Raw genomic sequence first — 27,917 nt, 5'->3', positions numbered from 1 at the left:
TTCAAATTAAGCAGCATGGGTTGTCCTTGAAAGTGTGTGGGTCAGGGCAGACACCTGTGTTACGACCAGGACATAGGCTTAGAAGTGATTACAGTTTTATTACATAGAAACAGATACAATTTACAGTATGTAGGTATTTTATAGGGGTTGACCAAGGGGCAGAGAGAGAGAGAGAGAGCCTCAGCTCTCTGTCCTTGTCTTGTGTTAATATTGTTCTTTATGTAGCTGGTGTTGTTTTTAACAACTGTTTCATGTACAGTAACAGTCAAAAGTTTAGACACACCTACTCATTCAAGGGTTTTTCTTTATTTTTCTATTTTCTACATTGTAGAATAATAGTGAAGACGTCAAAACTATGAAATAACACATATGGAATCATGTAGTAACCAAAAAAGTGTTAAATAAAATCAAAATATATTTTATATGAGATTCTTTAAAGTAGCCACCTTTTGCCTTGATGACAGCTTTGCACACTCTTGGCATTCTCTCAACCAGCTTCATGAGGTAGTCACCTGGAATGCATTTCAATTAACAGGTGTGCCTTGTTAAGTTCATTTGTGGAATTTCTTTCCTTCTTAATGCATTTGAGACAATCAGTTGTGTTGTGACAAGGTAGGGGTGGTATACAGAAGATAGCCCTATTTGGTAACAGACCAAGTCCATATTATGGCAAGAACAAACTCAAATAAGCAAAGAGAAACGACAGTCCATCATTACTTTAAGACATGAAGGTCAGTCAATGTGGAAAATTTCTTCAAGTGCAATCGCAAAAACCATCAAGGGCTATGATGAAACTGGCTCTCATGAGGACCGCCACAGGAAAGGAAGACCCAGAGTTACCTCTGCTGCAGAGAATAAGTTAATTAGAGTTACCAGCCTCAGAAATTGCAACCCAAGATTCTTCATAGTAGCCACCCTTTGCCAGTTTCATCAGAGCGCTTGATTGTTTTTGCAACTGCACTTGAAGAAACTTTCAAAGTTCTTGATATGTTCCATATTGACTGACCTTCATGTCTTAAGGTAATGATGGACTGTCATTTCTCTTTGCTTATTTGAGCTGTTCTTTCCATAATATGGACTTGGTATTTTACCAAATAGGGCTGTCTTCTGTATACACCCCTACCTAACTGATTGTCTCAAATGCATTAAGAAGGAAAAAAAATCCACAAATTAACTTTTAACAAGGACACCTGTCAATTGAAATGCATTCCAGGTGACTACCTCATGAGGATGGTTGAGAGAATGCCAAGAGTGTGCAAAGCTGTCATCAAGGCAAAGGGTGGCTACATTGAAGAATCAATTTTAAAAATATATATTCTGATTTGTTTAATACTTTTTGGGTTACTACATGATTCCATATGTGTTTTTTCATAGTTTTGATGTCTTCACTATTATCCTACAATGGAGAAAATAGTCAAAATAAAGAAAAACCCTTGAATGAGTAGGGGTGTCCAAACTTCTGACTTGTACTGTAGGTATTTTCCCTGTAAAGATGGATGAATACAGCTGTAGAGCTGAAGAGCTTGCAGACAGCAGGTATACTGAAGGGCAGGCACCAGACATCAGACACCAGACATCAGACACCAGACATCAGACACCAAGCACCAGATATCAGACACCAGATGCTTCTCTACCTCTGTAGTGCTCCCCTTTGGAAATGCATCCACATGCGTGCACACACACACACACACACACACACACACACACACACACACACACACACACACACACACACACACAATACTCCTCTCTCTCTCTCTCCCTACCACTTTCACTGCTCTGTATCTTGTGCTTTCTGCTGTCTCACGCTCTCTCTCTCTGCCTGCCCATTCCTTTCTCTCTTTAGCCCCATCCATTTCTCTTTCTAAGGTATATTATATATCTCTCTGGTCTGCCTTAGCCTAGGTCCCATGGACATAGTGGCTCTACTGTATGGCATCTTATTGTGCTAGTCTTAATGGACCTGTCAAAGCTTTGTCAAACACACAGCGAGCTGGGCAGGAGTTTATTAGTCTGAAAACAACAGGTCACATTCAGGTTTGGCCATGTTTCATATCCCAATGATACACTGCTGTGCTCTGGCCTGGGGGCTGTCAAGGTTAAACAACACACTCACTCACAGTCTCTCTCTCTGTGTCTCTCTCTCTGTGTCTCTCTCTCTCTCTCTCTCACTCTCTGTCTCTCCTCTCAATCTCACTCTACATTTATCGCTCTCTAGCTCTTTTGCTTCCAACTTCTCTCTCCTTTTGATGTCTTTCTCTATTTCTCTCCCTCTCTCCTTCTCCCTCTCTGTTCCTCCTCTCTCCCTCTTCGTTCCCCCTCCTCTTCTGCCTCTAGTTATGTTGACGTTTTTCCATCCTCTCTCTTCCCACCTGTCTTTTCCCCCTCCCTCTCTCTCTCCCTCCCTCCCTCTATCCCTCCTTCTCGCTCCCTCTCCCTCCCTTCTACCGTGCCCTAGTCAGGTTGATGTGTGAATACAGAGGGTGACTGTGGTGAGGCCATTATGCGTTGTTACTGCCAGTCAGCTGTCCTGGCGTCTGACCAGTGGCGTGACTGTATGCTTTAATAATGCAAGGCTGTTGATCACTCTAAATGATTGATGATGGAGAGGTCTCAGTGATAACACACACCGCAGAACACAACACATAGTATCACTCAACTTTTTCTCTCTCTCTCTCATGCTTTTGTCCTCTTTTAAACGCTTTCAGCTCCACTCTCTCTTTGGTTTGATATCATCTTGCCAGTGAACTGTTGTGTGGTTGTGTGTAATGCACTGTAATATAGTCTACTGGACACACATTCAAACATGGCATAGGAGCTGGATAAGAAAGGTATACAGATGTCTGTCTCACTCTGTCTCTCTATCTCTCAGTGTGGTGTCATCCTACCAGTGAACCTTTGTGTGGTTGTGTTTATTGGTCTAAAACGATGGAAAGAGTAGCATATATATGCACTGGCAGGCCTGATAAACGACGACGATGACACTGCCTATAGGGAGGAGGTCAGAGACCTGGCAGTGTGGTGCCAGAACAACAACCTCTCCCTCAACATCAGCAAGACAAAAGAGCTTATCATGGACTACAGGAAACGGAGGGCTGAGCACGCCCCCATTCAGATCGACGAGGCTCTAGTAGAGCGGGTCGAAAGCTTCAAGTTCCTCGGTGTCCACATCACTAAGGATCTATCATGGTCCAAACACACCAACATAGTTGTGAAAAAGGCACGACAACGCCTCTTTCCCTTCAGGAGGCTGAAAAGTTTCTGCATGGGCCCTCAGATCCTCAAGAAGTTCTACAGCTGCACCATTAAGAGCATCTTGACTGGCTGCATCACCGCTTGATGTGGCAACTGCTTGGCATCCGACCAGAAGGCGCTACAGAGGGTAGTGTGCACGGCCCAGTACATCACTGGGGCTGAGCTCCCTGCCATCCAGGACTTCTATACCAGGCGGTGTCAGAGGAATACCCCAAAAATTACTCCAGCCACCCAAGTCATAGACTATTCGCTCTGCTACAGCACGGCAAGCAGTACCGATGCACCAAGTCTGGAACCAACAGGATCCTGAACAGCTTCTACCCCCAAGGCATACTACTGCTAAATAGTTAGTTAAATAGTTCACCAAATAGCTACATGGACTATCTGCATTGACCCTTTTTGCACTAACTTTTTTGTCTCATCACATACACTGCTGCTACTGTTTATTATCTATCCTGTTGCCTAGTCACTTTATTCCTAGTAATATGTACATATCTACCTCAATAACCTCGTACCCCTGCACATCGACTCGGTACAGGTACCTCGTGCATATAGCCAAGTCATTGTTTCTCATTGTGTATCTATTAATACTTTTATTATTACGTGTTTTACTTTTCTATTATTTCTCTATTTTCTCTCTGCGTTGTTGAGAAGGGCCCGTAGGTAGGCATTTCACTGTTATTCTCCACTAGGACTGTGGCGGTCATGACATTTTGTCAGCTGGTGATTGTCAAGCAAATAACTGCCGGTCTCACAGTAATTGACCGTTAATTAGCATAAACACGTTTAGCATCTCCTGGCTTCCACACATAGCCTACAAGCCACTGATGCAGACTTTGGAACATCTATATTTTTAAAAGTCTAATAAATCCATTTCATATAGTCTACACCATCACAATAAATCCATTCTTTATTTTAGACTTGTCTAAAGAAACATGATATAAAGAAAATGTAGTCTATTTCAGAAGAACATAATAGCATACTCTGAGTTGTCCTTATGTTAGGCCCTGATATGGCTATGCCATATGGCTGTGGGCTACACTAGTTCACTTAGCAGACAAGATTTGCTTAGAATTCTGTGGCATTATATTTTATTATTTTATAGTATGAAGAAAATTGAACATAGCTTAATAAAATAGAAAGGATATTTTCTCCAAATGATTTTAGGGAGTGTGCACATGTGGCTATTCTGTGTTGAGTGGTTAACAAAGAAACTGGTCCTCCTATATGCTTAATTGAGGGTTATTTATGCAACTTTAGTTGTGATACAAAAATTGGGCTATGTTTTGATTTTAATACATTCTAAGGCTGCATGATTGGACTCTAAAGAGGATTTGAAAAAAGTAGCAAGCTGCATACACTTCATCAGTCTCTCATTCACAATTTGACAAGCAATTGATAATATTCTCACCAGGCCTCGAATTTCCCGGCGGCATCCCCCTTGTGTGGCCGTAATACCCCCTAAAAAATCCATGCCTTTTGCGGCCAAAGTGACTGTTGTGCCCTTGGGCTGAATATAATAGGCTAATTATAATTCCCTTCTCCCGGCTGACGTACTCCAAAGCACCTCTCACTCACATGGCTCTCTCAGATGTAGCCAATGCCCATCACGTGATCGGGTCCTTCTCACAGGCGTTTCAGCTAAGTAGGCTACAAGTGAATGAAGACAGACACATTGGGGATGCAACTGCACGCATCCCTGTTATGGAATTCCAAGGCGCATATTGAAGATGTTAGAACTGTCCACATTCAGCCTACTTTACTTCAGCCAGCAGCACAACTCTAGCATATGTCAATCTACTATACCCTATAGTACTCTGGGACTGTTGTGGGATGCGATAGATCCGAAATTAATTCAACCACTCGCATCAAAAAAACATTTTTAAGCAATGAGGCTGATCGTTTAGCTTGTAATGTTGATAAACTATTAGGACATTTCATTACATTATGCATTATATCACAGCAATGCGCACATGGCCGTAGGCTATTAGTGCGAATGTTCCAAAATGCAATCAATTAGCGGGGAACAGTGTTCTTGAAAGTGACGGCAAATGTGATTATGCATGTATGGTGCTTTTTTTATGGTGAAAATGATCTTCCCTAAACTTGAAACTTGCGCGCAGCCTATGTTTGCCATTTAGGCTCTACACCAGTTGTTAAGCAGATTATTGTGCTTAATTTGAACCTTTACAGGATCGGTGGGTTCCCCGCGGATGGTTGAGCTAACGTAGGCTAATGTGATTAGCATGAGGTTGTAAGTAACAAGAAAATAGACATATCTGATATTGGCAGAAAGCTTAAATTCTTGTTAATCTAACTGCACTGTCCACTGTACAGTAGCTATTACAGTGAAAGAATACCATGCTATTGTTTGAGGAGAGTGCACAGTTATGAACTTGAAAATGTATTAATAAACCAATTAGACACATTTGGGCAGTCTTGATACAACATTTTCAACAGAAACGCAATGGTTCATTGCATCAGTCGAAAACTTTGCACATACACTGCTGCCATCTTGTGGCCAAAATATAAATTGCGCCTGGGCTGGAATAATACATTATGGCCTTTCTCTTGCATTTCAAACATGATGGTACAAAAAATACAAAAAAATGCATGTTTTTTTCTTTGCGTTATCTTTTACCAGATCGAATGTGTTATATTCTCCTACGTTAATTTAACATTTCCATAAACCTCCAAAGTGTTTCCTTCCAAATGCTATCAAGAACATGCATATCCTTGCTTCAGGTCCTGAGCTACAGGCAGTTAGATTTGGGTATGTCATTTTAGGCAAAAATTGAAAAAAAGGGGCAGATCCTTAATTAAGTTATTTTGCTAATTTAGTGATACAAACCGTATCAAAACAATTACGCCTATGGGCTAGGCTACAGCAACTAATGGGGATCCATAATAAATACAAATACAAATAAATACTTGAGATGTGCGACTATGATTGGAAAAATAAGGTATGCACTGTTTCTTGCCTTAATGCACAGCTGGGCATCATTCACAAGTGATAATACATCATTCACAAGTAATAGGCTAATATTGTCACCCATCAGACTATTCTTAGTTTAATGTTGTCTTTACATATACTAAATAATATATGTGTGATATTAGTTTTGATTTATAATGGACCATTATCATGCACCTGTCTTGATACAGGGAGATATATCTATGCACTTAAATAGCGAATGGAGGACGCTTTTCCCATGGTTAATTTTCATGCCAGCCAGGTAGGCTATACTCTTGTTGTAAAGTGAAGCAATGTGCTTAATTTTAGGAAAGTTGATAAATAAATATAGTAGATCTAGCCTGTCGAAAGCTGATGGGATCCTCCTCTTTTTAATAGAGGCCATCAAAACTCTGTTTTCTTACACAATCACATAGCTTATAAAAATGTAGAGCAACATGATCTCATGGGCACTAATGAAGTGTTTGATTATATTTACTTTGATGTCAGAGTGATTAGAGGGACAATAGAGTGCTAAGTACCAGGCATTTAGCAAGTTTGGTAGGCTACTAATGACCATCAGCAGCATCAGAGCTTGGAGTAGCCTAATTACAGTGACGAAACATTAGACAGGAGCTGTCAATGCAGTCATCATGTCTGTTTGCATACTGGGAGCAGCAGAGAATGTGTGGACATTAGTCTTACTTTAGTCTGTCATAAACTATTTCCTATTTGGTGAGCTGACCACGTATTTATTGTTATGGCCTGTCATGCTCATAGACTATATCATAGACTTTATCATACTCATAGACCATATCATACTCATAGACTATATCATAGACTATATCATACTTAGAAACTATATCATAGACTATATCATACTCATAGACTATATCATACTCATAGACTATATCATAGACTATATCATACTCATAGACTATATCGTAGACTATATCATACTCATAGACTATATCATAGACTATATCATACTCATAGACTATATCATATCAGACTATATCATACTCATAGACTATATCATACTCATAGACTATATCATAGACTATATCTTACTCATAGACTATATCATACTCAAAAACCAGGGTTCTCCAACTCCAAATATGGCCCGCCAGCAATTTTACTTGTCCCCTCAAATCCCTTCAAATGAATTATGAATATTATTTTCATAAAAAAAATATATAATCCAACAAAAATCTCAGACCCGAGATGCACAAACTCCCAAATGCAATTTCCCAATAAGGAAGTTACCCTACCTAAATAATGCAACAGTTACATGTAAACTTCATTCATGAGGAGAGAGAACGCAGGAGACTAATAAAGCAGGCAGCGGACCATTTTGTGGTGCTGAAACGTAAACAGCCACAGTGCAATCAATAGGAGGTGAACAGCGCCTGGTGCTGAAAATATAGCTAACTTGTTATGCAAGTGTTGCACAGCAACAGATGGAGAAAACCTATACCAGTCGAGTAATTCATTTCAACAATAATCTTCATTTTAATTTGACTTTACAAATAACAAGAGGGCTTAATTGGAGTCTATTTCCTCCGAGCCTAGGCCTATATAAAATACCTTAACTGGCTGAGGTAGGCTATGAGGCTTAACAACGTCTTTTACAATGAAAAAATATATGTCCTAATATAAGTGGGATTGTTTTATTAGGCCTATTTACAATTGCAACTGGCCTAAAATGTAGCATCCTACATAAAACAATAATTGAAAGAAAAAAAGGCGATGAATGTATCTGAATGTCTGTATTGGGATAGCCTGCTGTAACGACAGAACAAACAGAAAATACTGTCAGCTTGAGACCTAAGTATCCCTGGAAAAGCACTCACAATAATGGTAGTATTTATTAAATACTTTCATATAGGCCACTAAGTGACTTACTCAATGGGAAAAGTTGCATTTCCCCTCGGACAAGATCTTTTGGATGTCGTGTGAGATGGATGTGATTTTGAATGCACAGGCTGTCCTCGATTGACTTATTTAAAAAGCCAGTTCCTGTCGTCAATCTATACTGCGCTCATTGAGGAAAATGCGCACTCGCAGGTGTAAGTCGATCCAAACATTGTTAGCAAATAAGATGTACGTTTCTTTATTGTGCTGTATTTCTCTGAGCATGCCATCCAAAACGCACACAAGGACTCCGCACTCCTGAGTGCATCCCTGAGATGTCTGGATGTCTGGAATTCAATCAGCTCAGTTTGAATTGGGGTCTCATCCAGCGAGGGTATCGTTTTCTTAGCAAGGGAGGAGACTTCTCCACCTGGGCGGACTGTGAAAGGTTTACGTACAAACGCAGTGGTATCCTTAGGCATGTTGTAGTCTTCAAATCTGGTGAAGTTGTCTGGTCCCTCTGCCTGTCGTTTCTTCAGTGTGCTGAAGTGCAGTAGCCTTCCAGATGACAAGTCCAAATCGAACAGCTCAAGCTTCCTAGTGAAGGCCTTTTTCCACCATGTCCACAACTGTTTTCCCTCTTCCTTGTAACTGGAGATTTAACCCGTTTAAGTGACAGAAGCTGTGTGTGTAGCTTGCAGTTAAAGCTTCTGTCTGGGGCGGGAAGGCCACTTTTAAAGTTCCATGCTTGGATTTATAATGACGTCTGAGATTGAATTCCTCGCAAACAGCGACATTTTTATTGCAAATAAGACACACTGGCTTGGCAAACGACGGTAAGATGAACACATATCTCTCTGTACATTCTTGATTGATTTTCATTAACCACCTTTCTTTTTGATACTTTTTGAGAGCAACATTTTGTCTTGCTATCAAGCTAATTATTCTCTGGGGCAGCAGGTAGCTAGTGGTTAGCGTGTTGGACTAGTAACCGAAAGGTTGCAAGTTCAAATCCCCGAGCTGACAAGGTAAAAAAAAATCTGTCCGTTCTGCCCCTGAACAAGGCAGTTAACCTACTAGCTAGGCCGTCATTGTAAATAAGAATTTGTTCTTAACTGACTTGCCTAGTAAAATAACAATTCTGAACGAATGTTGAAAACAATAGTGTAGGCTACATACCTGTTTTTCCCCATCAATCAATGCACAGAGAAATAGACAAAAAAAGTAATTGAATAGAGATGTTGATTTTATGAGCGTATTCAGATCGAAATTATTATGTTATTGTCACTGAGTTTATTATGTACTAATCTGATGTGTTAAAATGTTGTTGAATTTGTAGTGTAGGCCAATTAACTGTGATAATATTATATACTAATTATGTTCTGGCCCGCCGACTATTAGCTCAGAATTCTTTGGCCTGACGTTAAACCTAGTTGACGAACCCTGTCATAGACTATATCATACTCATAGACTATATCATAGACTGTATCATACTCATAGTCTATATCATACTCATAGACTATATCATAGACCTTATCATACTCATAGACTATATCATAGACTATATCATACTCATAGACTATATCATAGACCTTATCATACTCATAGACCTTATCATACTCATAGACTATATCATAGACCATATCATACTCATAGACTATATCATAGACCTTATCATACTCATAGACTATATCATAGACCTTATCATACTCATAGACTATATCATAGACTATGTCATACTCATAGACTATATCATATACCTTATCATACTCATAGACTATATCATAGACTATATCATACTCATAGACTATATCATACTCATAGACTATATCATAGACCTCATCATACTCATAGACTATATCATACACATAGACTATGTCATACTCAGACTATATCATACTCATAGACTATATCATAGACCTTATCATACTCATAGACCTTATCATACTCATAGACTATATCATAGACCATATCATACTCATAGACTATATCATAGACCTTATCATACTCATAGACTATATCATAGACCTTATCATACTCATAGACTATATCATAGACTATGTCATACTCATAGACTATATCATATACCTTATCATACTCATAGACTATATCATAGACTATATCATACTCATAGACTATATCATACTCATAGACTATATCATAGACCTCATCATACTCATAGACTATCATAGACTATATCATACTCAGACTATATCATAGATTATATCATGCTCAGACTATATCATACTCATAGACTACATCATACTCATAGACTGTATCCCACAGGGAATTTATTTTTGTGAGACAGACAGACATACTGTCACGTTTCAGGTATGACCCAGATGCAGACAGTGTCAAAGAAACAAAAGCCTATTTCTAAAACAGAGTCCGGCAAATGACAGGTCAAAGGCAGGCAGGGGTCAATAATCCAGAGAGGGTGCAAAGGGTCTAGAATGGCAGGCAGTCTCAGGGTCAGGGCAGGCGGAACGGTCAAAACCGGGAAGGACTAGAAAACAGGAGCAAGAAACCGGCAGGATCAGAGGAACAAACGCTGGTAGGTTTCACAAACAAAACATACTGGCAACAGACAAACAGAGAACACAGGTATAAATACACAGAGGATAATGGGGAAGATTGGCGACACCTGGACGGGGATGAAGACAAGCAAAAAAACAGGTGAAACAGATCAGGGTGTGACACAGACAGCATCTCTCTGTTATTGTAGCAGTTTGAGTGGCTGTCTTCATCAGGCACTTCTGTTCTGTTCTGATGAATGTGTTCTTCACAGATGAGATATTCTGGCATATTAATCATGACATATTATTAATCATGACGCATTGTCATTCTCCTGATGTTGCTTATTATGGAGAGTCGAAGACTGACACAGAGACACAGACTCTGCTGAATCTGCTAAATCTGACATGTCTTGTCACTGCTTGTCTGCAAACAAATGACAACAATCAACACACAACACCTGTAACCTGTTCTGCAGTAGCCGGGTGTTCAGATAGAAATGCGTTATGTAGAACAGATATGACTGTCTGTCGTGTTGAATAGGGGATCCTGTGAGGCTATTTCCACTGTTCCTTTCACCTTACTGGTTAACCCTACTGAATACACCATGCCAGGTGTTTGTTAGTTTGTCACCAGGGTGGGTGTTGGCAGTGCAGAGCTCAGAGTAGGAATGCTGACCTAGGATCAGTTTAGCCTTTTAGATAATAATGAATAAGATTACATAGGCGGGGGGATTACATAGGCGGGCACTCCTACTCTGAGACGCTGTGTGGGCCCAGGTGTGTGTTTGTCACCCGGCTGGGTGTTGGCGGTTCAGAGCTGAGCTGACACAGAGACCTTGTATCAGTCTGGGAGGTGGTGCGCGGTCAGTGACAGGAGTGCGTGCATCAGCCCTTTCACACCAGAGTGAGCAACAGAATCTCTCAGGCTGAAGGGGAGTGGAAGTGACTGGTAGCGTTTCAGAAGATGACCATCACTATGCCCACACTCAAGGACGACAACTCGCCCCCTTTTCTCCTCTGTCTCTATGGACCTCATACTCCTCCAGGGTGAGGATGTGTTAGTGCTAATGTAATATATTATATATATAATAATGGTAGAATTAAGCAAGAAGGCCCTAGGGGGCGTGGTATATGGCCAATATACCACTGCTAAGCTCTGTTCCTCGGCACGACGCAATGCAGTGGTATATTGGCCATATACCACAAACCCCTGAGGTGCCTTATTGCTATCATAAACTGGTTACCAATGTAATCAGAAGAGTAAAAATACATATTTTGTCATACTCGTGGTATACGGTCTGAAATACCACGGCTGTCAGCCAATCAGCATTCAACGCTCGAACAAGCCGGTTTCTAATAACATATATGACATTTAAAGTAGAGACACCAGTAGTTATGTAGCCTATACTCCTAAACTCCCTGGTTCAACACAGCCAGACATCAGTATACTGAACTGCACATATCCACCAAAGCTCTTCACTGGACTGGATGAAAATATAATCTTTATGAACATATTTCAAGCACTTGTAGTACCACTCATCTAATGACATGTGGTCTTGCACAATATACTTATACTACTGTATATGTCTTGTTACCAACTACTCAATAACAAAATATGATTCCCCCAAACGTAGCTTGTGTAAAAAGTGAACTCAGTGTGGTAGCTAACAAGTGTGTTTGTATGTGTCTGCAGGTGTTCAACACCTACTGTAACGAGGACTATGACAGGAGGAATGAGGAGGTGGACCCGGTGGCCTCGTCAGCAGAGTACGAGCTGGAGAAGAGGGTGGAGAAACTGGAGCTCTTCCCTGTAGAGCTGGAGAAAGGTAGGAAGACCTGGGGCCGATCCCTGTCTCTTCACTCCCTACCCCCTACACACTTCATGTATAGTGCCTTCAGAAAGTATTCACACCCCTTGACTTTATTCACAGTTTGTTCAGTTACATAGTTTGTTTGTCACTGTCCTACACATAATGTCAAAGTGGAATTGTTTTTAGACATGTTTACAAAGTGATACAAAATGAAAAGCTAAAATGTCTTCAGTCAATAAGTATTCAACCCCATTGCTATGGCAAGCCTAAATAAGTTGAGGAGTGGAAATTTGCTTGACAAGTCACATAATAAGTTGCATGGACTCACTCTGTGTGCAATAATAGTGTTTAACATGAAGTTTTAATGGCTACCTCATCTCTGTACCCCACACATACAATTATCTGTAATGTCCCTCAATCGAGCAGTGAATTACAAGCACAGATTCAACTACAAAGACCAGGGAGGTTTTCCAATGCCTAGTAACGAAGGACACCGATTGGTAGATGGGTCAAAATAAAAAAGCAGACAGCGGCTGTGATAGGAGAAAACTGACGATGGATCAAAAACATTGTAGTTACTCCACAATACTAACCTAAATTACAGAGTGAGAAAAATGAAGCCTGTACAGAATTTTTTTTCTCCAAAACTTGCATCCTGTTTTCAATAAGGCACTGAAGTAAAACTGCAAAAGATTTGGCAAAGAAATTAACTTCATGGCCTGAAGAGCAAATCCAACTTCACTAGTTACCTCTCTTCATATTTTCAAGCATAGTGGTGGCTGCATCATGTTATTGGTATGCTTGTCATCGGCAAGGACTAGGGAGTTTTTTAGGATAAAAATAAATGGAATAGAGCTAAGCACAGGCAAAATCCTAGAGAAAAACCTGCTTCAGTCTGCTTTCCACCAGACACTGAGAGACAAATTCACCTTTCAGCAAGACAAAAAACACAAGGCCAAATCTACACTGGAGTTGCTTACAAAGATGACATTCCTAAGTGGCCTAGTTACAGTTTTGACTTAAATCAGCTTGAAAATGTATGTCAAGGTTTGAAAATGTCAGTCTGGCAATGATCAACAACCAATTTGAAGAATTGTGTACAATCCAGGTGTGCAAAGCTCTTAGCGACTTACCCACAAAGACTCACAACTGTAATCACTTCCAAAGGTGATTCTAACACGTACTGATTCAGGGTGTTGAATACTTATCAAATAAATATCTTTTTTTTTCTTCATATTTTTATTCCACTTTGAAATTCAATTAAATTCAAATCACATTTTATTTGTCACATGCGCTGAATACAACAGGTGTAGGTAGACCTTACCGTGAAATGCTTACTTACAAGCCCTTAACCAACAATGCCGTTTTAAGAAAAATAAGAGTTAAGAAAAATATTTATTAAATGAACTAAAGTACAAAATTAAAGAGCAACAATAAAATAACAATAATGAGGTTATATACAGGGGGTACCGGTACCGAGTTAATGTGCTGGAGGTACAGGTTAGTCGAGGTAATTGAGGTAATATATACATGTAGGTAGGGGTAAAGTGATTATGCATAGATAATAGATAATAAACAGCGAGTAGCTGTCAATGCAAATAGTTCGAGTAGCCATTTGATTAATTGTTCATCAATCTTATAGCTTGGGGATAGAAGCTGTTAAGGAGCCTTCTAGATTTGGCGCTCCGGTACCGCTTGCTGTGCGGTAGCAGAGAGAACAGTCAAGACTAGAGTCTTTGTTCATTTTTAGGGCCTTCCTCTGACACCACCTGGTATAGTGGTCCTGGATGGCAGGAAGCTTGGCCCCAGTGATGTACTGGGCCGCACGCACTACCCTCTGTAGCGCCTTGTGGTCGGAGGCAGAGCAGTTGCCATACCAGGCAGTGATGCAACCAGTCAGGATGCTCTCGATGTCGCAGCTGTAGAACTTTTTGAGGATCCTGAAACCCAAGCTAAATCTTTTCAGTCTCCTGAGGGGGAATAGGCATTGTCGTGCCCTCTTCACGACTGTCTTGGTGTGTTTGGACCATGATAGTTTGTTGGTGATGTGGACACCAAGGAACTTGAAGATCTCAACCTGCTCCACTACAGCCCCGTCGATGAGAATGGCAGCGTGCTCGGCCCTCCTTTGCCAGTTGGTCACCGCATGCTCGGAGTACATGTCCTGGTAATCCATCTGTCCCTGCAGCCTTGTGAAGGTTGACCTGTTTAAAGGTCTTACCCACATCGGCTATGGTGAGAGTGATCACACAGTCGTCCGTAACAGCTTGTGCTCTCATGCATGCTTCAGTGTTGCTTGCCTCGAAGCGCGCATGGAAGTCATTTAGCTCGTCTGGTAGGCTTGTGTCACTGGGCAGCTCGCGGCTGGGATTCCCTTTGTAGTCTGTAATAGTTTGCAAGCCCGGCCACATCTGACAAGCGTCGAAGCCGGTGAAGTAGGATTCAATCTTAGTCCTGTAGTTACGCATTGCCTGTTTGATGATTCGTCGCAGGGCATAGTGTGATTTCTTATAAGCGTCCAGCTTAGAGTCCTGCTCCTTGAAAGCGGCAGCTCTACCCTTTAGCTCAGTGCGGATGTTGCCTGTAATCCATGGCTTTTGGTTGGGGTATGTACGCATGGTCACTGTGGGGACAACTTCGTTGATGCACTTATTGATGAAGCTGGTGTCGGATGTGGTATACTCCTCAATGCCATCGGATGAGTCTCGGAACATATTCCAGTCTGTACTAGCAATACAGTCCTGTAGCTTAGCATCTGCGTCATCTGACCATGTCCGCATTGAGCGAGTCACTGGTACTTCCTGCTTTAGTTTTTGCTTGTAAGCATAAATCAGTAGGATAGATTTATGGTCAGATTTGCCAAATGGGAGAGCTTTATACATGTCTCTGTGTGTGGAGTAAAGGTGGTCTAGAGTTTTTATTCCTCTTTTTGCACATGTAACATGCTGGTAGATGGATAGATATCTATCTATCCATCCATCCATCCATCCCTCGCCTCCTACCCACAGTCAGAGGGCTGACATTAAGGATGGTATTGACTGAAACACACACACAGGGCACGCCCCCCCCCTCTCTCTATGACACAAACACATACACACTTGCCATTGTATAACCCCTGTCTCCTCTCTGCCCAGATGACGATGGCCTTGGTATCAGTATCATAGGAATGGGAGTGGGTGCTGACGCCGGTCTGGAGAAACTTGGCATCTTCGTCAAGACTGTCATCGAGGGCGGGGCAGCTGAGAGAGATGACAGGTAAGAGCTCTCTGCTTCCTGAGAAGGTGCCAATTCAATCCCTGTACACACACACACACACACATACACACACACACTAGTCCTCATGGCCCAGAGAGATTTAGCAGCAGGGGTCTGGGATTACAGTCAGGAGGGAGGCACGGCCTGAAATTTAAGCAACAGCTCTGGGATGTTACCACACTCTGCAGCTGCAGGAAACAATGTGTGTGTGTGTGTGTGCGTGGGTGCGTGTGCACGCATAATATAATATAACATAATATACTCTACTGGCATATCAAAGTTCCAGAGATCTCTGCTAGTGTTAAAGTTATGGCCCGTTTTATAAAGAGAAATTGGGATAGTAGGCAATGTAACCAATCACAGTGCTCCACTTACTTGTAACATTGCACATCCTGCAAGTCACCAGCAGAGGGCGACCATTTTGAATCCAATTTCACATTCACTCTGTTGGTAAGGCTTACAAATTGGATCACAACTCTAAAAGTAGCAGAGATCCCAATCTGGAACTTTCATATGCACATAAACTATATTATGTTCAACAATGTATTTAAAAAAAAAAGCCAAATGTTTTTAGATTTTCAATATTCATGTTTATATTTTTCAATATTCATAAACTAATATAAAACAATTTTATCTAAATACTACTCATATTACAGAGCAAGCGGTAAAGCTTCTTATGACACCAATGTTTGCTTTGTTGCACCTACCGATGAAACACTATGGAGTCATAAAGGAGGACTGGGTAAGGCCAAAATGTCATAAATATGCCAACTTTGATCAATTATTTCTCAATTCTGCTTTTAGATACACATGTCAAATATGTCCAAAATCCTTCCTCCAAAGGACTATTCTATGGATTACATTTCGTGAAAATCCCCCAAATCATGGTCTTTTTTTGTCTGGGTTTCGTGAGGAATCACTCAACACAGAGATCAGGTTTCATAGTCACACATGCACATATACACGGACGCATGCAGACACAGGGAGAGAGAGAAAACAGCTCTGTATCATCTTCCACTGAGCCTCTCAGTCCAACCCCACAACTCGCTTAAATCTGAGGGACAATCGGAAAGTGGTCTTGGTGAGAGATTTAATGTGTGTGTGTGTGTGTGTTTGTCAAATCAAATCAATAAATCAAATCAAATTGTATTTTTCACATACTTTGTAAACAACAGGTGTAGACTATAAGTGAAATGCTTACTTACTGGACCCTTCCTAACAATGCAGAGAGTAATAACATTTAATAATAAAAGTAATAATGAATACACAATGAGTAACGATAACTTGGCTATATACACGGGGTACCAGTACTGATTCAATGTGCTGGGGTACGAGGAAATTAGGTAGATATGTACATATAACTTGGAATAAATTGACTAGGCAACAGGATAGATAATAAACAGTAACAGCAGCATATGTGATGAGTCAAAAAAGTTTATGCAAAAAAGGTCAATGCAGATAGTCCAGGTAGCTATATGGTGAACTATTTAACTATTTTACTTCTACCCCCAACTATGGCTTGGGGGTAGAAGCTGTTCAGGGTCCTGTTGGTTCCAGACTTGGGGCATTGGTACCGCTTTCCATGCGGTAGCAGAGAGAACAGTCTATGACTTGGGTGGCTGGCCACCGCCGGGTATAGTGGTCCTGGATGGCACTACCCTCAGTAGTGCCTTGCAGTCGGATGCCAAGCAGTTGTCATACCAAGCGGTGATACAGCCAGTCAAGATGCTCTCAATGGTGCAGCTGTATAACATTTTGAGGATCTGAGGGCCCATGTCAAATCTTTTCAGCCTCCTAAGGGGAAGAGGCATTGCTGTTCCCTCTTTATGACTGTGTTGGTGTGTGTGGACCATGATAGATCCTTAGTGATGTGGACACGAGGAACTTGAAGCTTTCGACCTGCTCCATTACAGCCCTGTTGATGTGAATGGGGGCGTGCTCGGCCCTCCATTTCCTGTAGTCCACAATCAGCTCCTTTGTCTTGCTGACTTTGAGGAAGATGTTGTTGTCCTGGCATCACACTACCAGGTCTCTGACCTCCCTATAGGCTGTCTCATCGTCATCGGTGATCAGGCCTACCACCGTTGTGTCGTCAGCAAACTTAATGATGGTGTTGGAGTCGTGCGTGGCCATGCAGTTGTGGGTGAACAGGGAGTACAGGAGGGGACTAAGCACGCACCCCTGAGGGGCCCCCATGTTGAGGGTCAGCGTGGTGGATGTCTTGTTGCCTACCCTTACCACCTGGGGATGGGACGTCAGGAAATCCAGGATCCAGTTGCAGAGGGAGGTGTTCAGTCTCAGGATCCTTAGCTCAGTGATGCGCTTGGAGGGCACTATGGTGTTGAACGCTGAGCTGTAGTCAATGAACAGCATTCTCACATTGGTGTTTCTCTTGTCCAGGTTGAAGAGGGCAGTGTTGAGTGCATTAGAGATTGCATCACCTGTGGATCTATTGGGGCGGTATGCAAATTGGAGTGGGTCCAGGGTGTCTGGGATGATGGTGTTGATGTGAGCCATGACCAGGCTTTTAAAGCATTTCGTGGCTACAGATATGAGTGCTATGGGGCGATAGTCATTTTGACAGGAGACCTTGGCTTTCTTGCGCACAGGGACTATGGTAGTCTGCTTAAAACATGTAGGTATTACAGACTGGGTCAGGGAGAGGTTCAAAATATCAGTGAAGACACTTGCCAGCTGGTCAGTTTGTGCTCTGAGTACACATCCTCGTAATCCGTCTGGCCCTGCGGCCTTGTGAATGTTAACCTGTTTAAAGGTCTTCCTCTGCCGGCTGCAGAGAGTGTGATCACACAGTCGTCCAGAACAGCTGGTGCTCTCATGCATGGCTCCATGTTGCTTGCCTCGAAGCAAGCATAGAAGTAATTTAGCTCGTCTGGTAGGTGCGTGCGTGCGTGCGTGCGTGCGTGCGTGCGGTGCTTAATAGTCTGGTCTCGCTCTGACAGGAAGGCACCGCTTCGGCCTACAGAGGTCTGTCTGGGGAGCCAATGTCTTCTCCGCCGGGGCCAGAGTCAGGATCAATTCCATTTAAATTCAGTCAATTCAGAAAAGTAAACTGAGATTATGACTGAATTGAAATGGAATTGACCCCATCCGTGTCCGGGCTTTGATGATTACTGTTGTCCTAGGCCCTGTATGATAGAAAAGCCCTAAAAAGTGTCATATGCAACCACTCAATGTCACATGAAGTGGTTAACAGTGTTGCAATGCCAATGGTTAGTCTGTCTGTCTGTGTTAGGGGGTTTGTATTCTGTCTGTCTGTCTGAAGTGGTTTGCATTCCGTCTGGCTGTCTGACACCATACAGTATGTCAGTAATCATATCTGTGTTTGTCCACCATCATGACAGGCTGAGTTGTGGATGTGATGCCACAGTGATTCAGACTGTAAACTGCTGTTAGGTCAGACAGTGTTAGGTTTGACACGTTTTAAGTGTACGTTTAACTTCTCAGAATAGCTTGGACATCCACTGTATTGATGCTTTGTTACATGGGTATTATAATGTTATTGCGACCATAGAAGATCTATGAATAGAAAAATGGGACTTAGGAAAAACATGCCCTGGACTTTCACGCTAATGTTATCTAAATTCATTATTATATTCAAATTGTTAAATCAAAATGGAATTTTAAAATAGGCAGCCTATTCATTATTGTTTTGTTAAAGAACTGTCACCACAACAGCCTTGTCACAGGCTGTGGCTGCGTCCCAAATGGCACTGTGTTCTCTATGGGCCCTGGTCAAATGTAGTGCACTAAGTAGGGAATAGGGTGCCATTTGGGGATGCAAACATTCTGATAACCTTGTTTCCTCTGTTGACCAAATTGGTGTTGGCTCACAAGCCCTGGGCGCTAGCAGGCAGCGATAGCTACACGTCCGGTCATGTCCAAGCTAACCCCACAGTTTGAATGTAATGCTTTCTGTCTGTTCGGCAATAGTGCTGTTCCACTCTTGTAATGGAGAATGGTTGCCTCAAGACATGTCTAGCTGTACTGTATTCAGTAGTTTGATAATTAGCTATTGCACCATTTTGCACCACTGAACACTCAGCTCACATCATGTGATAATACATTTTCAAAAGCAGATTATGAAATCTGACTTCGATTAGATATTTTCTAAGCATCCCTTACTCAACATTGACTTTTTTTATCACTCTGCAAAGCACCACATCAGTGCATAGTCTACTACTGCACAGTGGATCCTTTTATATATGTATATACACTACCGTTCAAAAGTTTGGGGTCACTTAGAAATGTCCTTGTTTTTGAAAGAAAAAAATATAATTGTCCATTAAAATAACATCAATGATCAGAAATACAGTGTAGACATTGTTAATGTTGCAAATGACTATTATATCTGGAAGCGGCTGTTTTTTATGGAATATCTACATAGGTGTACAGAAGCCCATTATCAGCAACCATCACTCTTGTGTTCCAATGGCACATTGTGTTAGCTAATCCAAGTTTATCATTTTAAAAGGCTAATTGATCATTAGAAAACCATTTTGCAATTATGTTAGCACAGGTGGAAACTGTTATGCTGATTAAAGAAGCAATAAAACTGGCCTTCTTTAGACTAGTTGAGTATCTGGAGCATCAGCATTTGTGGATTCGATTACAGGATCAAAATGGCCAGAAAAAAATCACTTTCTTCTGAAACTCGTCAGTCTATTCATGTTCTGAGCGAGAAATTGCCAAGAAACTGAAGTTCTCGTACAATGCTATGTACTACTCCCTGCACAGAACAGCACAAACTGGCACTAACCAGAATAGAAAGAGGAGTGGGAGGCCCCGGTGCACAACTGAGCAAGAGGACAAGTACATTAGAGTGTATAGTTTAAGAAACAGCCGGCTCACAAGTCCTCAACTGGCAGCTTCATTAAATAGTACCCGCAAAACACCAGTCTCAAAGTCAACAGTGAAGCGGCGACTCCGGGATGCTGGCCTTCTAGGCAGAGCTGCAAGGAAAAAGCCATGTCTCAGACTGGCCAATAAAAAGAAAAGATTAAGATGGGCAAAAGAACACAGTCACTGGACAGAGGAACTCTGCCTGGAAGGCCAGCATCCTGGAGTCACCTCTTCACTATTGATGTTGAAACGAGTGTTTTGCAGGTACTATTTAATGAAGCTGCCAGTTGAGGACTTGTGAGGCCTGTGTTTCTCAAACTAGACACTCTAATGTACTTGTCCTCTTGCTCAGTTGTGCACCGGGACCTCCCACTCCTCTTTCTATTCTGGTTAGCCAGTTTGCGCTGTTCTGTGTACCAGAGGCTATGGCTTTACCACTAGACCAGCCAAGCCACAGCTCAGTAGATCCTACAGTAACCTGTATCTCTAACCTGTGTGTGACCTTTCTGTGACCTCAGTGTGTTGTGTCGTAGGATCAAGGTGAACGACCAGATTGTGGAGGTGGACGGCACCAGTCTGGTGGGGGTGACCCAGAGCTTCGCTGCCTCCGTCCTGAGGAACACCCAGGGAGTGGTTAGGTAAGGTCAACTGTCACATCTGTAACATTTTATTTTCATTTATTTATACAGAGTCCACAGTACCATAAAGTGGCATAAACCACAGCCGTCATGGGCATCAGCTATGGTCTGTTTAGTTAAAACGGCATTGTAAGGGGGGATAACTCAATGTATACTGCTACACTTTATATAGTAGTCTGCCAGATAGTCAACCTTTCTGCACATGAGAAATAATGCATGGGTCGTCCTTTTGCGTGGTTTTGATATTTGAAGTAGAGATTGTGTACCGATATTGAATTTTAAAAGCCTCTTCTATTAAATGAAGAGCCCTTTAATACAGACCACATGGAGAAATCAATAAATCCGATTTTTAATATGAATAAAGGCTTGCTAAAGTGTCTTTAAACTTAACCCAATTTACTGTTAATGTTTTCAAACTGCAGACCACCAAAACTGCTACACGAACACACAACATAGTTTACATGTGAAAACTGTTTTGGCAGACCCCCATTCATGCAGTCATTAGCATAATATCAATAGTGTGGAAATGTATCATTGTAAGAGAGTAACAGTGGACAGCAGGCCTCCAATCAACAGAGCAGAACAGTCAATATAGGAGCACAGCATGGAAGAGACACAGACATGGTCAGAGGAGAAGCCATATCTACTTACTGGTGTAATTGGTGCTCAGGGGAAGAGGACTGGAGAGGAAGGACATGTCAAACTCTATTGCAGCATATTGTTCCCATGAACACATGGCTGCTTGATGAGCAAATATTGATTGAAGTATGGACAGCAGCAGCAAAGAGATTTGGCTGCCTATAAGAGAAAGTGATATTAAACACTGCCATTTCTCTTCTGTTCTGTTCTTTCCTCTTCACTCCTATCCTCTCCTCTCTATCTCCTTTTTCATTCACTTTCTTCTTCCTCCTGTCCAGTAAATCCTTCCCCTCTCTCTCTCTATCCTCCCTGGGTTTGATCGCCCTGTGCCCCAGATTCGCCATTTCAACTAAATTTAACCCTGACTTACAACGTCATCCAGGTCTCTGAAACCACACAAGTTCACTGGTCACCCAGCATAAGGCTAAAAAAATAAAGCGGATCTTTGCCACCACATTTACAGTTGAAGTCGGAAGTTTACATACACCTTAGCAAAATACATTTAAACTCAGTTTTTCACAATTCCTGACATTTAATCCTAGTAAAAATTCCCTGTCTTAGGTCAGTTAGGATCACCACTTTATTTTAAGAATGTGAAATGTCAGAATAATAGTAGAGAGAATGATTTATTTCAGCTTTTATTTCTTTCATCACATTCCCAGTGGGTCAGAAGTTTACATACACTCAATTAGTATTTGGTAGCATTGCCTTTAATGTAATGGTCTTGGTGTAGCTGGTGCAGAGGAGTCAGGCGCAGGACAGCAGAGATGAGTAATAAAAGTAACTTTACAAAAAATTACCAAGTACATGTAGTAATACCAAGCCCACACAAAAGGACCGAAATACATAAAACAAACACGCACAAAAACCATGGGGAAAACAAAGGGTTAAATAATGAACATGTAATTGGGGAATTGAAACCAAGTGTGACAAAACAAATGGAAAATGAAAAGTGGATCGGCGATGGCTAGAAGGCCGGTGACGTTGACCGCCTTACGCCGCCCAAACAAGGAGAGGGACCGACTTCAGCGGAAGTCGTGACATTTAAATTGTTTAACTTGGGTCAAACGTTTCGGGTAACCTTCCACAAGCTTCCCACAAAAAGTTGGGTGAATTTTGTCCCATTCCTCCTGACAGAGCTGGTGTAACTGAGTCAGGTTTGTAGGCCTCCTTGCTCGCACACCCTTTTTCAGTTCTGCCCACAACTTTTCTATGGGATTGAGGTCAGGGAGTTGTGATGGTCACTCCAATACCATGACTTTGTTGTCCTTAAGCCATTTTGCCACAAATTTGGAAGTATGCCTTGGATCATTGTCCATTTAGAAGACCCATTTGCGACCAAGCTTTAACTTCCTGACTGATGTCTTAAGATGTTGCTTCAATATATCCACATAATTTTCCTTCCTCATGATGCCATTTATTTTATAAAGTGCACCAGACCCTCCTGCAGCAAAGCACCCCCACAACATGATGCTGCCACCCCCGTGCTTCACAGTTGGGACGGTGTTCTTCGGCTTGCAAGTGTATCTTTAAAATGGCTTAAAATGGCTTGCACAGACACTGTATATTGGATAGGGAATCACTTGAAAAAATGGCAAACCTCAGATTTCCACACTTCCTGGTTGGATTTTTTCTCAGGTTTTTGCCTGCCATATGAGTTCTGTTATACTCACAGACATCATTCAAACTGTTTTAGAAACTTCAGAGTGTGTTCTATCCAAATCTACTAATAATATGCATTTCCTACCATCTGGGCCTGAGTAGCAGGCAGTTTACTACGGGCACGCCTTTCATCCGGACGTCAAAATACTGCCCCCTACCCAAGAGAGGTTAACAAGAAATTTGTGGAGTGGTTGAAAAACAAATTTTAATGACTCCAACCTAAGTGTATGTAAGCTTCCGACTTCAACTGTATAAACCAGATATTAAAAGACAGCACAATTAAACAACATCCCACGTGGTTGACTGAGTGAGGGCATATCTGTTGTGAGACAATGTAATGCGGACATCCCTGACATCCCTAACCCCAGTGCCCTGTGTGTCCCAAATGGCACCTTATTCCCTATATAGTGCACTACCTTTGGTCAGGGCCCTTGTCAAAGAAGTACACTATATAGCAGGGTTTCCCAAACTCGGTGCACATTTACATTTTTTGCCCTAACTCTACACAGCTGATTAAAATGTTAAACTAATCATCAAGCTTTGATCATTTGAATCAGCTGTGTGGTGTTAGGGCAAAAACTAAACGTGCACCGGAGGACCGAGTTTGCTATATAGGGAAGGGAATAGGGTGCCACTTGGGACTCAGCCCCTGTCTGTCAACATACTAATGGACAAGACATGTCGGTATTATGGCTTTTGTTCCCAGAAGCAGGGTAGACCGCCCCTGCATGTTGCTTTACCGGGAAAGAGGAAACTGTTTCCAGGTCAGCTGCTAGATGGAGAGATGGAGGAGCGCGCGCCGTGATTCTGATTCAGATGTAGATCAAAGTTAACTCTGGAATGTAGCCAGCCTAGCTCTGTAATCAGCATGCACACTCCGGATGATTGGAGGCACAGTCAAATATGCTCTCCCACTGAGATAGAGGGATCCATCTTGGATCCATCTTGTGTTTTTACCTCCTGTATACTGGGTATTTTATTTTGTATTTTTTTTATTGAACCTTTATTTAACTAGGCAAGTCAGTTAAGAACAAATTCTTATTTACAATGACGGCCTACCCCATCATTGTATGCCGTGTATGCTGGGTGGTAGAGAGGGAACATGGGGGAAGAAAGCCTGCCCCTCTCTTTCTCTCTCTCTCGCTCTCTCTCTCTGCCCCTCTCTCTCTCTCTCTCTCTCTCTCTGTCGCTATGTCTCTCTCTCTCTCCATTTCTCTCTCTCCTGTTCTCTCTCTCTCATTCACTCTCTCTCTTTGTTTCTCTCTCTCTGTTTCACCCTTTGTCAAATTCAAATGGTTTTATTGGCATGGTAAGTGTTACCACATACATTGCCAAAGGAAACATATATTGTAGACAAATGATGACGCAGATAGATATTAATAGGAAAAATAATACTACTCATTGAGTAACAATTAACAGGACACAACAATTAAAACATTTATATATTTCACCTTAATTTAACCAGGTAGGCCAGTTGAGAACAAGTTCTCATTTACAACTGCGACAGAGCCAAGATAAAGTAAAGCAGTGCGACAAAAACAACAGCACAGAGTTACACATGGGATAAACAAACGTACAGTCAGTAACACAATAGAAAAATCTGTATACAGTGTGTGCATATGAAGTAAGGAGGTAAGGCAATAAATAGGCCATAGTGGCGAAGTAATTACAATTTAGCAATTAACACTGGAGTGATTGATGTGCAGATGAGGATGTGCAAGTACAAATACCGGTGTGCAAAAGAGCAGAAAAAAAGCAAAAACAAATATAGGATGAGGTAGGTAGTTGGTTGGATGGGCTGTGTACAGCTGCAGCGATCAGTAAGCTGCTCTGACAGCCGATGCTTAAAGTTAGTTAGGGAGATATAAGTCTCCAACTTCAGTGATTTTTACAATTCGTTCCAGTCATTGGCAGCATAGAACTGGAAGGAAAGGCGGCCAAAGAGGTGTTGGCTTTGGGGATGACCAGTGAAATATACCTGCTGGAGCGCGTGCTACGGGTGGGTGTTGCTATGATGACCAGTGAGCTGAGATAAGGCAGAGCTTTACCTAGCAAAGACTTATAGATGACCTGGAGCCAGTGGGTTTGGCGACGAATATGTAGCGATTACCAGCCAACGAGAGCATACAGGTCGCAGTGGTGGGTAGTATATGGGGCTTTGGTGACAAAACGGATGGCACTGTGATAGACTGCATCCAATTTGCTGAGTAGAGTGTTGGAGGCTATTTTGTAAATGACATCGCCGAAGTCGAGGATCGGTAGGATAGTCAGTTTTACGAGGGTATGTTTGGCAGCTTGAGTGAAGGAGGCTTTGTTGCGAACTAGGAAGCCTATTCTAGATTTAATTTCAGATTGGAGATGCTTAATAAGACATGAATGAAGTCCGTTATTGTAAATAAGAATTTGTTCTTAACTGACTTGCCTAGTAAAATAAAGGTTAAATAAATAAAATAAATGAAATAGACAATAATGAAATAGTGAGAAAGACACAGGTAGAAATGGTTGTTCTGGTTGTTCGTTCTCTCCATCTATCTCTCTCCCTCTCTTTCTCTCTCCCCCTTTCTTTCTCTCGCTCCCTCTCGTCTCTCCCTTTCGTTCTCTCTCTCCCTCTCCGTCTCTCCTTTTCTTTCTCTCTCTCCCTCTGTCTCTTCCTCTCTGTCTCCCTCTCTGTCTCCCTCTCTCTCTGTCTGTCTATCAACATGGAACTCCTTGGCTCTTAAGGGTAGGGTGTGAGAGAACGGCTGGTACAGCTGTAGCCCAGAGTCTGTGCCAATGTGCCTGTGCCAGTGCCCGATGTGCACATTCCAACCTGGACGGCTGCACGCCATTGTCACATTATTGTGTTAGCGCTGAAAGCCCCATCCCCCTCCCCCCTCCACTCCCCTATAATCAGATCCTGCTATTGAGTCCCTGCCAATCGCACAGACTGCCTGTTACAGCCTCAATCACACAAACAAATAAACATACATAGTGAAAAATGGCACCTTTTCTAGTCCACAAATTAAAAGGAGGAATTTCTGTCATGTTTTAGTTCAGCTGAAAATGTCTCAGAAAAAGTCACTGGAAAAAGTATATTGAAGTGAAGCCCTAATTCATCATTGAACCAACATGCACAGTGGTTCAAAGCGTATTATAAAGTCACCCCTTGAGTGAAATGCAACTGATTGGCTGTGTTGCTGTCTGTTTCCAGGTTTGTGATTGGCCGAGAGCGTCCGGGCCAGGTGAGCGAGGTGGCTGCTCTGATCCAACAGACTCTGGAGCAGGAGAGGAGACAGAGAGAGTTGCTGGAGCAGCAGTATGCCCAGTATGACGCTGATGACGACGAGGTGGGTAGCCTACTGCCCCGCTGTCTCACCCTCCTACTGATACGCCTGTTAGTGTGGCCAAATCCTATACAGTTTTATTAACTCATTCATAAGAGCTAGGAACCTACAACAATGTCTAACTTACTGACCCACTAGTTCACTCCTCTACTTATCAGGTATTCACAAAGCATCTCAGAGTGCCTTTTCGATTATAATGAGTATACAGTATATGGACAGGGGGGACCTGATCCTAGATCAGCCAGTAGCAGTGCATGGGTAAAATCACTGGGGAAGCCAAGCCAGAAAAAAAAACATATTGCAACCTATGTGTTGTGATAATTGCGTTGTTTTCTCTATAACCTGTTAGTTCTTATGCCTTGTGACCATAATATTTAGGCCAAAGGTCGAGACAATAAGAAGACACAGTGGCAGAATAAATTCAGCCACACCTTTGTTTACAGTTTTTTACAATCACTTGACTCATTTCAATCATTTCGGATCCTTGATGTCATTTTTCAAAACTCTAGACACAAAACTCACAACCAATGATCAAAATGCAACTTTTTCAAAACTCTAACACTTTTTCCAATTGCTTGGATACAATACACATAAAGCTAAGATCATTTGTTCATTGAACTAAAATCACCTGTTCAAAATGACACAACTTAACATCAAAGTATTACCATTTCAAAATGCAATTCACACATTACATCTGAGATGACTGTCTATTCATTTCATTACAATGATCTAACTATCAATTGATACAACTGCTCAAAATGATAAGTAACTGTTGCATTACTCTTAATGCATAGTTTTATGGAAACTGACAAACAATGAAAGTTTCAGGATAACGAGATCCATTGACACCAATTACCGTGGAACAATTGGACTACATTATCTATGGATGTAATATTTCATCATCATTCTTTATCAGACACTGTTTCTATGGTATCATGTACCACTTTTCCAGATCATGTTTTCAGATTTGACATTACTGTACACTTACGGGCCACTTTATTAGGTACACCTATCTAGTACTGGGTAAGACCTCCTTTTGCCTCCACAACAGCCTGTTATTCACAGTGTTGTACATTAAGAGATGCCCTCCTGCACACCACTGTTTTAAACGGCAGTTATTTGAGTATTTGTGGCCTTTCTGTTAGCTTGAATGA

The 27,917-nt window shown here is 41.8% G+C and overlaps 1 protein-coding gene across 1 annotated transcript in view; it reads left to right on the top strand.

Annotated features, from left to right (window-relative positions):
* The window catches only part of LOC115175421 (neurabin-1), a 99,386-nt gene that overhangs the window by 32,948 nt on the left and 38,521 nt on the right, over positions 1 to 27,917 (top strand). The window contains exons 3-6 of the mRNA XM_029734651.1: positions 12,269 to 12,401; positions 15,521 to 15,641; positions 21,035 to 21,139; positions 26,631 to 26,766. Of these exons, the coding sequence (XP_029590511.1) occupies positions 12,269 to 12,401; positions 15,521 to 15,641; positions 21,035 to 21,139; positions 26,631 to 26,766 (495 nt within the window). The remainder of the gene's footprint in view (positions 1 to 12,268; positions 12,402 to 15,520; positions 15,642 to 21,034; positions 21,140 to 26,630; positions 26,767 to 27,917) is intronic.

This window comes from Salmo trutta, chromosome 36 (assembly GCF_901001165.1).
Source record: "Salmo trutta chromosome 36, fSalTru1.1, whole genome shotgun sequence".
Lineage (NCBI taxonomy): Eukaryota > Metazoa > Chordata > Actinopteri > Salmoniformes > Salmonidae > Salmo > Salmo trutta.
The sequence above is the reverse complement of the archived record's forward strand: the minus strand, read 5'-3'. Positions and strand labels throughout refer to the sequence as shown.